Source organism: Anneissia japonica, unplaced genomic scaffold (genome assembly GCF_011630105.1).
Source record: "Anneissia japonica isolate Jap-2015-1 unplaced genomic scaffold, ASM1163010v1 scaffold324_len738069_cov173, whole genome shotgun sequence".
NCBI lineage: Eukaryota > Metazoa > Echinodermata > Crinoidea > Comatulida > Comatulidae > Anneissia > Anneissia japonica.
Window position 1 is genome coordinate 585,597 of NW_022692196.1, and position 12,651 is coordinate 598,247.

Below are 12,651 nucleotides of genomic sequence, written 5' to 3' on the forward strand. Positions count from 1 at the left end.
CCCGAAAAGAAGTGCTCAATTCGAAACGGGCTTCTTCTCGAGAATAAGCCCATTCGGCTTCAATTCGAGGTTATTATAAAGTCAAGATGTTTTTTCATGTTTTAAAAGAAGAGGTTGTTGCTTGAGCCTACATTGGGCTCTTTTCGGCATGTATCATAAAGGATTTTTAAAATTAACTTCTTCTATTTTGTAGTACGGTATAAACATAGAATTCAGTGTATATAGAAAATGTTTCGCATAATTTTACACCAAAAAGCGAAAGAAACTCTAGTCTCTAGAAATGCTTTATTTTTATTATGATTATCCAGAGTAAAAAACAAACAAAAAAACAAAACAAAAAAAACCCAGGTAAACATATTTTTGTAAATTCATTAATGTCTATGCTCAAGTGATTTTCAAAATTACAGTATTTTATTTTTTTATTATTATTATTTTCAAGGTACATCTTTAACCCATAAAACTCGAAAATACTAAATTAAATTAGTCATCATTGAAGTATTTGGTAAATATACCATTCTTGACTGTCCGATACATTTTCTTTATATTATTATTTATGTTATACATATAAATGCGCGTGTATAACTGCTCCGAACCTAATAAACCAGCTACCAGACTAAGAAAACACTGCCATTTGCTCTCTTGAAGCTTAAATCCCATCTGCTTTTTCATTTTTATTATTTCTTCGACCTTTGTTACACGTAGGCTATAGTTTTCAGTGCATAGAGCGGATTGTGTATCGACAACCATTGTCCATAATTATTGTTGCACTAATGGCGCTCCATATCGATGAATATGACGTCTGGATAGAGAGCCTCAAGAATAATTTTATGGTTTCCACCATGGGCGCAGCCACCTTGGAAAAGAGTGCGCCCTCCCTTGGAAGAGTTTAATTGGTCGTCTTCACGGGCATGGGCGCAGACATCTTGAAATTCAGTATGGGATCTCTCGTTGGAATATTAAAAATCCAAGATGTCTGCGTCCATGGCGAATTTCATGCTTGAGTTAGTTATTTCAATGAACTTTGTCCTGCGTTTCCTGATGTTAGACTTGTGGAAACTTTAAACTTGTTTTACTACAGTGAAACTGATTAAACATTGGCCAAAATATGCACATGCGCGAGAACCACAAGTAAACAAAATAAGCCAATCCTTGTAAATCTTGTACTATAACTTTAATCAGCATTATTCTCTTACGTCACAGGCTCGTGACTATTAAGCAATAAGTGCAAAAGTCAATACAAAAATAATAATAATAATAATAATAATATTACCATAATAAAATTAATAAAAAATTACATATTTTCTTCATATTAGGCCACATTCTTCAGTTGGACAAATATGTATTTAAAAAAACAAATGTTTAACAGAGGCCCATATGATACTAATATGTAGCTTGGGCACTAAAAAAGATGAACTTAGGATAAGAAACTCATCCAAGCCCAGTGGTTGTCATGGTAATATACACATAGATTTTCAGCCATGAAAATACCCACTGTCATACAATCTATGCAGTTTTGGTAATGTTCCAAAAAGGTTGTAAACCATTTTATTTGATACAAATTTGGAAATATATTACCGTTATACTAACAAAATTGCCAAATTTTGTACAAACTTGCCTTGTACAAAAAAACAGCATGTTCAATGTGCTTATACACAAGGTACCATTAAAATTCTTGGGGGAAAAAAATAAATAAATACCCTAAAATAAACTTTCAGCTTTGGCTCTTTTTTTTTTTTTCTAATGGTAATAAACCAAAGACAGCTCCTAATTTATCACATTAGCCAAGGTACGTATTATCCAGATAAAAAAAACTAAGCGATAATTAAGTGTATAGTAATCCTTTGTACATATGTACAGTGAAGATACTTTACTCCTAAACAACATAGGTGCGATATAAAGTAAAGACAAAGCTCACCAAATTATTGGCTATTCGTAACAGACAGTGCAACCTATAGACTATTGCAAAAAAACATCTCAAGAATGAACAGAACTAAAATCTTACCAACAAAAATTGTAAGCTTATAACAAAGGCACTGAAATTAACAAACCAATCATTCGAAATACGAAATTGTTATAACTCAATTTGACAAAAAATATGCAAATAAGATATGCAAATGTCAGCTCCATGATATAACAGTACATTCTATACATGTGCGTTTAGCCATTCACAGGGACACTAGCGAGGATGTTTTCATTTTTTTTTTTAAATGGCAGAAAACGCAGGTGCACTGATGGGTTAACATATGCTTACAGTGATTTAGCTGTTGACAGAGAGCAGCAATTCCAAGAAACATGACATGAGAAATATGGTCATGGTGACATCACATCATGACTAAATATGGGCATACAACAGATTTATAGATTTATGTCAAAGAAAATTTGATAGTATGGACAAAACGTAAGATTAGAAATCTATCATAGATGTTGGTCAGATATCATCCTGATTGTAGTATAATACTATCCATAATACAAATGAACTTGGAAATTGGTTCGAAGTTGGAAATTAAAGCTTGTATGTTATGTTCCAGTTTACTGAAGTATTTACAATTTAAACATAACATACAAATTATCCATATATGTAAATTCACAACATGCGTCAAAACTGAACCTTATAAAATAAATATATTTGGCGTTTTTATAGATGACAAAAATGTTTACTGTTCTCCATTACCCATTAGATTGTAACAAAGTTTTGTTAATCCAAAAAACATAACATTAATAATATGAAGAATTAAGGAATAGGTACCAAAGCACACATCGGAATGAAAAATACGGAAAATTTTCTAAGAGGCAAATTTCATACCATATTACTACCACTGGCCATAATTAAGTCATAAAGACGAATTAGGATAGACATCATTTTTTTTTTAGAAAGCTGTTTTCGAAGTTTAAAATTTAGAAAATCTGCTAGAGTTTTGCAAAATCACCAGAACAGAAAATATTTTTTAAATTTCATCATTAAACATTTTTCCAAAAAATTCCATTCAGTAAGTTTCTTCGAATATGTTGCTGCATTCATAAATGTATATATTAATTGAACTGACATGTTAACATTCAGGTGCGTTAACATACAGAAGGCAATACTGTACAAGGGTGTACATATCATTTACAAAAATCACTTCAAACATATAGCATTTTTAAAAATTTATTATATGGCATACTTGGAACAGTAAACGTTGTGATTAAGTGCTCTCCATTCAATTCCAGGTACCTGGGTTCAATTACTTCCAAATCAGACCTATTTTTTATGACACTTTTATATAGTTTAATGATGAATTTGGCAAATGGGCTTTCAAAATTAAAGCGAATGAAAACTAAAATTAGACCAAACCGAGAGCATCAATGATACGATAGGCCACTGGACAAGGGCAACGTTTCAGCTTTGTCTGTGGGGTGGTTGTGGGTTGCGTTGTTTACATGTATTGAACATTAAAATGTTCTACGTTGCCGTTAGAAATCATAGCCCGTTATTTGGCGAAACAACTTGCAAAATAAATGCAAGTGAAAAACAAAAATTAGACCAAAAAAATAATATAGTTATAGGCATACCCTTTTATCTGTTTAAATTTTCATATAATTCAACTCTTATTTTACATGAAAATTAAAACTAAATTTACTATAAATTTGTTTGTTTTCTATACACATTACAGGCCAATACAATAGAATTTGATAGTAAATCACTGATGACCATGTTTTGCTTTCCCTTAAGCCGGGCACTCACCGCCCTCGACGGTCGTCGGCTGACTCGATTCTATGAAAAACTCAACTGGACGACGCAATGACAATCCGCTCAGACGACCACCGATAATCAGCAGATGGCTTTACATGGTGCAGTGATTAAAGGCAGAAGAGTTGGAATCGTCGTGCGACGGTCGTAAAATGCAGTGAGTGTCTAGCTTAAATTTCATCAGTAACAAGTAAAAAACTAAGATACTTTCTCCTCAAACACATTTTATATCACTAACAATACTCTGCTTATTGTATTAATTTTCAATTTCCTCTGCTATACATCCTACCGTACAATTTACAATTCGCCTAGACACAGCCCGCTATAAGTAATTCAAACATAAGCGCCTTAGAAGCGCCCTTCAAAAACAATGCATCCCACCTTTATCATCCAATTTTCAAGTAGCTACACAATGTACCTATTTCATAGGTCTTCAATACCAAAAATGGAAGTCCAACACAGTATTTTGGTGATGTTTGGTGATAGGAAGAGAAGCATATGAAATGCCCAGCTCCAATTCAAATTACTTTCTTATTGGTTTTCTAACTGGAAGATAATTACTCAATAATCACATACTTTCCAACACTGCGTAACTCTCAGCTACCAAACAAAATGTATTACCATTCATATCCTCCATATACCATGAACCACAATGATCTTAACACAGAAAATGATTCATATATGCTATGCTAGTGAATAAGAAAGCAATGTTTATTTCTTTCACTCACTAAACACCCAACTAATTTAAAAGTACATTATTGTCTGAGGTCATAGTTCAAATGCTTTATAATTCTATAACAAACAAAAAATGCATAAAACAAAACTTGGAATTAACACACCATACCCACCCTGAATTGAATTAATGTAATTAATTTGCAAAAATTAGCCAAATTTTTTTATAGCATATAGTGTTGGTATGTTGTATGCTATAAAAAATAACCTTTAACCTTGAGTGTCAAAAAGACAAACACTGGAAAGGCAGAGCTACACAGTTCATGATACTTTTAGGTACGAATCTGGATATGTACTTTGTGGAAACTGCAGTGTCTGTAAACTGCAAACATTAATGCATCAGATAGCAGTTACACATTCTTAATGTTGACTGTTTACCTGTTGGTTTAACAGCTATATTATCGGTATTTAATTTTTTGATATATTCATAAATGATTATAGAGGGAAATAGCACTTAAGCTAGCCAAACCCTAAACGATTCAACAAAATCTCTAGAGGGAGCTGTTAATGAAAGTGTGGTAGTGCAGGAAAAAAAAGTAGAATAAAAGAAATTATTTAAACAAATTGTTAAAAAACTATTAATTTTAGGAATGTTCCAAATCATTGGAAGAGTACTGCTATGTCAAAGAGCATATAAAAATCCCTTCAACATCAACATTAATTCTTATAGTACATCATCTTTCAATTTTAACATTAAATGTTACCACAAAAAAAAATAATTTTCACAGTTGAAACCTTCACAAGGAAAAAAACAAATTAGTCTAAGCAAACATATGGTAATATATGTAAAGCATTGTCCCCACTATTTTCGTGGGGTATAGAGTAACCACTGGACCAACCATGCCATTGTCTTTCTAAATCATAACATCCATTCACACCAGACCAATGCGTGGTATGTATTCTATCGATTTCACCTTCTGTTACTATACGAACAGGTTCTTCAGATATATCATTTCTTTGTATAGTGCCTTCATGCTCTTGCTTCATTGAACAAGATGTGAGACAAGTATCCATTTTTGATTCTAGCGGTGGGCTAGTTCTTAATGCATTTATGTTACTTTCAGTATCAACAAATGTTTGACTATGAGAAACATTGTCTACGTGTTTGCTGCTGAACAATAAACTATTTTTCTCAAGAGTATCTTGATTGCTTTTCATATAAATAGTTGAATCATTTGCAACATCGCCATCCTCATCAAATAGAGAGTGTGTACGTGAAGAAGACTCAAATTTCTCATCACTTCTTAGGGACCTATCGAGGCTTGAATCTCCATAAAGATGATGTTCATCATCATCAAATATGGATTTTGTCTTCACTTTAGAATCATCATCAAATATTGACTGCATTGGAGGTGCAGCAGATGTTTTTTCCTCCTTCCTTCTAGGATGCGAAACAGAAGCAAATGCGGGTGAGACAACATTATTTCTCTTTCCATCTTTTAAGGTATTGCTTATTTTTGGCGAGAACCTAGATTTCGGTGAAGCTTTTAGTCTACCAAGTGCAGACGAAGGGCTTTTTGTGGTTTCCGGTTTCAACAAGCCGGGCGATGATTTCGCTGATTTACTACCTTCGGCAATTCCTAATGAATTACTTGACTTAACTTTTGGTAATCTTTTGGCATTTTCTAAAGAATTAACATTGGGCGATGATGTCCTCTTGGAGATAGAGGGCGATAGATTAGAAACAGATTGTCCGGATTTTGAAAGCTTTTGATGGGATGCTAATCCGACATGTTTGTTTTTATTTTCATTTGTCTTTTTCAAACCTGACTTTACTGTTTTTCCTTCTCTTGGAATACCATTAGAGTCATGAACTTTAGAGGATTTGACAAGTTTTGCAGAGGGCTGCCCTTCTCTGGGTGAAGAAGTTTCAGCTTTCCTCCTCTTGCGATTGGCAGGATTTGTTTTATCGACACTAGGTTGTGAAGGAGCGCCTTCCTGCACAAGGGAAAGGGATTCTGAGGAGGCAGGGTTTGAAGCTGGAGCAGAGGCAACTGCCCCTGCAGAACTAGGGGGAGTTCTTTGGTTTGCCTGTGGAGAATTGCTGCTGCCATTGGAATTTTTTAAATGTTGCTTTTGCCACTGACGGACCAATTTCCGACAACGGTTTGTCAGTTCTCTGTCGGCTGATTTCTTTCGAATATCATTTACAAGTTTACCTAATCGTGTTTCCTGGAAGATAAAAAAAAGTCAAAGTTACCAATATAAAACTTGTGATTGTTTACTGGAACTATCTTAAGTTTCAACATCTGACACAAAGAAATGTCTAGCCCATAATTATTTCTCTTCACGAAGCCAACAAATGATTTCTGTTTAACTGGCCCTGTATCAGCAGCAGCACTGCTGTGCCATTGGTCAGGTCAGTGCATGAATGCAGTTAAATGAATACATTTACAAGTTTACCTAATCGTGTTTCCTGGAAGATAAAAAAAATCCAAGTTACCAATATAAAACTTATTGTTTACTGGACCTATCTTAAGTTTCATCATCTGACACAAAAAAATGTCTAGCCCATAATTCTCTCGTCACTAAGCCAGCAGGTGATTTATGTTTAACTGGCCCTGTATCAGCTGCAGCACTGCTGCATAATATGGGGCTCAACCCTGGATTTTAACCCACTAGTAAAAATGGTATGGTAACCAACAGGATGAATCCATGGTTAAAAGGTATCAAATTGACTAAAGCCTAATAATATATATTTTAGGCTCCAAGAAAAAATGTACTTTGACAAAAAAAAAGCAACAGACAATTTATGGCTGGCCAGGGTTGGATTAAATTCACTTTTTTTAGGCCTAATGAGGTAGTAATAAATATTGTAATAGTAATAATAATCATATTCTTTTGAAATAAATGTGGGAATTGCTCACAAATTTTACTTATATTTACATTTTTACCTATTTAACAATCACAAGGCCAGTATTTAACCAATAAATTAAAACCCCCGCAATGGCCCAATGCTAACCCTGGAAATGGCCCCGACCAATGACTAGGAAAAAAGTACAACAAAGGAATCTTCCTATAATTGATATCTGTTTTATACACATACTAAATAATTATTATCTGATTACTATATAATTATGAATTAGTTTGAATAAAATTAAATTAACATAATCAAGTTTTTTGGATTATACTTGACTTACTTCAAGAGATTCTTTGGGAATGAAGGTCTTCTCCAATACATGGATGGCCTCCAAGACGTGGCCCATTTCAACCACCTAAAAGAAACAGAGAGAAAAAGTAGATATATTTAAATGAATTTACTTTTAAGATGTACAGTCAATAAATATTAACCATTTCGGATGTACAGTTGAACTTGCCTAAATTTTTCAAATTGAATTCTAGATACAAATTTGACTTACCGATCATTAATTAATGGAAAACAACGAGTTGGCATGTAAAATAAGATCGACTAGCAAATTAACCGAGTTACGCAAAGTCCAGAGTAGTAACATGTTTTTTGTCTTTTAATATTATGCAATGAATAATTTCTTATTCACTAAATATGGGCGACACTAACATAAAGCATAGGTCTTCTAATTTCAGTATGACAGTATAACAGTAACATTGGCAATCTGTTGGACATGTAACTGTATTACAAACAGTATAGTAGTGGACTTATCTATGAGATCATCTCCTAATTTTTTACATAGTTTTTCATGTGCATAATGAGCAATGTTGCACAGAATTACAAATATTGTGATATTCCTTGATTGTCTATGCGGGCATTTAATTTATAGCTTTATTCACACTATCAAATACTTCGTGACAAATTTGTGTGATGTGCCATATATGGGCATAGTACACCCAAATATGGTCATATCACATTTTTTGTCACTATAATATGATAGTGTGGACAGATGACCTTAATAAAAAATTTACACGAAAGATGATGTGAAACATGCCCAATGCTAGGAAATACCTATCAACCAGCTTAACAGCTGTGTGAACATGTTCCGTGTAACATCTTTAATTTAAAGAAAAAAAATGCAAAAAGGGCAAACATTTGCCATTTGCATATTGTTTGCCCTTTGCAAACTGGAAAATAACATTGGAGGTAAAAAGACAACATATCATGATTGACAAAATATCTTGTTTATATCACAAACCCTTCGGTATGTAAAATGAATTCAGAATTATCTTGAATATGTTTGCTTCAGTGATACTGTAGAAACCAGAACTGCATATTTCTAGATAATGCCCATCTGCATTTCACAATGATAATATCCAAAACATGTATCCATTGCATCAATAGTCATTAGAAGGCACAATATCATTGATATCTGGGACATTTCTTGTAACTACAGGTCAGTTTGAACGGTGGCTTGTTATGCTTCAGTAGTCGCGTATCTATGTGCACTTAATAGCTTCCTTGTATCAGTAGAATAAAAACCAAAGACAAATGACTGTAATATATGGTAATATACAGTATCATTAACCATTAATTTACAGTAAATATATTAACCATGTAGTGGTACATTGGGTTTAGCAGCTGTTACTAATTTAGATGAAGATAACGCAAACTAATAATAGGCTCCTTACTGTAATAGTTATAATCAAACTAACCAGGTTATAATGTTTTCATACAGAATAGTGGAACCTGGCAGATGCCAGCTTCATAACAGGATACAGTATACTGTACAGTATATTACCAATGATCCTCATCCTGCTTTGTCAAAATGATAGAATTTAAATCACATTGGACTCTACTGCTATCATTCAGTTATGAACTCATGTAGCTTTGTAAAAAATACACTTGTACTCTGATGTACAGTACATTACAGTACAGAGAATATTTATAATACTAAACTACTGTATTAACAAACAAAAAAAACAACAATAATAGTAATGATGATACTGAAAATAATATAATGAAAATGATAAGGATGAAGACAGGATATAGTAAATTGATGATAATGAAAATGATAAGGATGATGATACAGATATTATGAAGGATGATAATGATATTGATGATAATACTGATCTGATGATGATAATGAAATGAAGGATCATGACACTGATGATGATGATGATGATGATGACAATGAAATGAAGAGGATGATGATGATGATGAACTTGCCATGTAACTATGAATGGACCATTCTATGAATTGGAATATTAAAGATTGTTACAGTATTGCACATATTCAACACAAAATACAAAGTTAAAATCGCCATACCTGTCCTCTAAATTTTAACACATAAATTTAAAGCTACCTTTCTGATTAAACTAGACTAATAATGTACAGGGGTAGATTTGCCAACTCCCTAACGAGAACGCCGGTGGGTGTGGTCGAGCATCGCTTAAAATCTCTTGATAATGATTCAGGGGAGTAACCCCCTGAAACTGACAACTTAGGGGTTTCAAAGGCTTTATAATTAAACTAATAATGTAAAAATATTAAATATATTGAATTTTTTCTTCTCTCCGACTCAGCATTTTTCTCCCCGACTGGGAGCCAGGTCTCCTCCACTTGCATCACCCCCTGCTATATACTAATCATTTTCAATTTTTTTTTTTTTTCACAAATGTTTAAGGATGGAGTACATACCGCAACACTTCTCAATAAAGAATTACTTTCAAATTGCAGTTTTGAGACTGTTTGAATAATAATAATGATGTTAATAAATCATAAAAATAATAATGCTAAACTATACTGTTGCACAATGCATCCAAGTTTTGACGCACTTCACACGTTGACTGCCAGACCCTTTTTTTTTTTAAAGTTTTGTACCATGTGCCAAAACAAGTGTACACACAAACTTACTTTCTTGAAATGTTATCAAGTCACATTCATTATCATCAAAATGGTGTGTCTAATAAATTGGCGGAAAAATGTTTGGGGATGAGTAAACTTGTTGCTGGATATGGGACAGTAGGCTTACTTTCTATTGTTTTGCAAAGTGCGAGTTTTCTTGTCCGCTTTTTGCATGGGTTGGTATATGTTCAGAGGGAACTCTTGCAATCTTTTGTACAGCTGGCAACATAACAAAACAAACATACATATGCTGTTTGTATGTTATCGTGTTTAGGTGCATCTTCCCCAAACTATCAGCCGTTAAGTCTGTGGTTCTACAATGTACAGTATAACAATGAACTGTAATTAAACGCTAGAATATTACCCGGTTACGGGTACAGTCATCCTCAGGAAGACTATGTGGGACGTCACGGGCAGCTAATATGTTAAAGAACAAAACTGATTGTTTTCTGTAAATTTACATAATTGCTTGACAATAGGGAATATTCAATTTGCATTAATTTAACAGCACATTTTTGAACATACTGTATGAATATTCTCTCCTAAAATCCAGTTAGTTGGCCAAATCTTTCAGAATTATGGCTTTCGTGCGGCGTTTATTCGAGAGCGGGCTTATAAAAAATATTGCCATAGCACTTTCCATACCCGTTCCCTGTTTCCTATTTCACGTATTGCCATAGTTCAGTAGTCCTACGCCATCGTAAATAAACGTTCATAATGAAATGCTTTAGTGTCTTCATTTGTTATTTATCTATTTTAATACCGTATTGTATTTAAAATCCTGTTTCTCCAAGTGTTTCATTACACACAATGTCATATTTTAAGCACTGTGGTGCTTATTCGAGAGCGGTGCTTATTCGAGCATTTACGTTACATTAACCATTGATGCAGCCATGGAATTTTGTGACAACTCCACGTACCCACTGTCACAGTACTGTAATAAAAAACATAATTTTGTGGGATTAGTTTTTGAGATACTTTGCTTGATTGCAAAAGTGCAGGGACCTGTGCCGATCTAGGACTACTCCTGCAAATTCAAGGAGACTGTGTACAGTACACTGAAATCAGACAATTATAGAATTAGCAGTAAAATTGGACAATGCAAGTCATGTTGGTACAGTAAGTGCATTGTGACCAGGCAGATGGCTGAACTATAAAATTTAGTTCCTGCATTAGAGAGTTGAATTCTATATTGCATGCTGAATACGGTAAGCTGTTTTTTAATGGCAGAATATGAGCAGATTGAATGAAAAATGGGTCAAAAATGTAAATTATATCCAAATGCCATATAACATTGTTCCTCAGTCCAAACAATCACAGATGCAGCACCATAGGCTTCCTCACAAGGGGGAACTTGTATGTAGCAGGGTGTTGTTTCAACAAGGCCAGACTGGAAAGCCATACCATTTTAGGTAAAATGGATAGGCCAATCTAGGCCTATGCCTTCCTTGGTAGAAAAAGCAGTGAACAAATCAGTCCTAGCCTATGTATGGGGCCGCCTAGCTAGGGCTGACTACTGTCATAATACCACTAGATAAACACATCTTAATCCTAGGTGGCTATATAATTATTTAGTTGTAATGCACAGTAGTAGTATACTGTACTGTACAATTCTCCTTTCCCTGCTGTAGACAACTTCACTACACACAACGATACGTTGTTCGGCCTTTTTCACTGCGTGCGAGGAACGTTTCGTGATTTTAACTCAATAGCAAAATCAACAAATACAGCTTTAAACATTCCATATCTGTAAATGAAATGACATTTCCACACCTAAACCTACCAATACACATAAACAGTTAGTTGCATGCTAGCTTCGTATCGTATTCGAAGCATGTTCAGCTCACCCGGCTATCAGTATTGTACAATCCATTGCCCGTGTATTGTACAGCAAGAGAGTGAATCTGCGCAGTGCAGTTCAGTGTGTGGTTAGACGGCACACACTTCACACGAAGCGAGAAATCGCTCTCCTATAAAATCACTAATTTTAAGAAATCTAGGCATTATTTTCATTTCTAGGTGCTTACATTCGCATCTTGATCGATTGCACTTAGCAGTTTTTCCTTGATCTGTTGCGCTGACAGCGGCATTTGACCGAAAATCGCCGGTCAAACTCAGCCGTGTGGTTGTGCCTGCACAACGAAGGCCCTTGGTAGACATTACGGCAATTTCCCTCCGCAAGAGCGATGAATTGTGGGATGTACGATGGGATGGTTCTCCGAACATGACGTCAACTGACGGAAATTACCGAAGATGACGTAGACTCCGCAACGATCATGCAAATTTCATGCTAATTTGGAATAATCCATTTTACTCTAGGGGAACGTATGTTTATCGCCAATGAGGGCAGCATTTTCTCCGTTATGGAGAGGGTATCTACCTCATTATCATGTACATACAGGTAGGCCTAAACAAAATTAGATTTCTAATTAATATC

General features: G+C 34.4%; 1 protein-coding gene across 2 annotated transcripts; it reads right to left on the minus strand.

Moving 5' to 3' along the window:
* Nucleotides 1-1,149: 1,149 nt before the first annotated feature.
* LOC117100181 (mediator of RNA polymerase II transcription subunit 26-like) lies at nucleotides 1,150-12,437 on the minus strand. Of its 2 annotated transcripts, none has more exons than XM_033239768.1 (3): nucleotides 12,242-12,437; nucleotides 7,600-7,674; nucleotides 1,150-6,631 (listed from the first exon to the last, which is right to left on the minus strand). In XM_033239768.1, the coding sequence occupies exons 1-3, from the start codon at nucleotides 12,302-12,304 to the stop codon at nucleotides 5,216-5,218; spliced, it is 1,554 nt and encodes a 517-aa protein (XP_033095659.1). In that variant the 5' UTR covers nucleotides 12,305-12,437; the 3' UTR covers nucleotides 1,150-5,215. The 2 variants fall into 2 exon arrangements, with proteins under 2 accessions (XP_033095659.1, XP_033095660.1); XM_033239769.1 differs by lacking the exon at nucleotides 12,242-12,437 and adding an exon at nucleotides 11,998-12,108.
* Nucleotides 12,438-12,651: the final 214 nt, after the last annotated feature.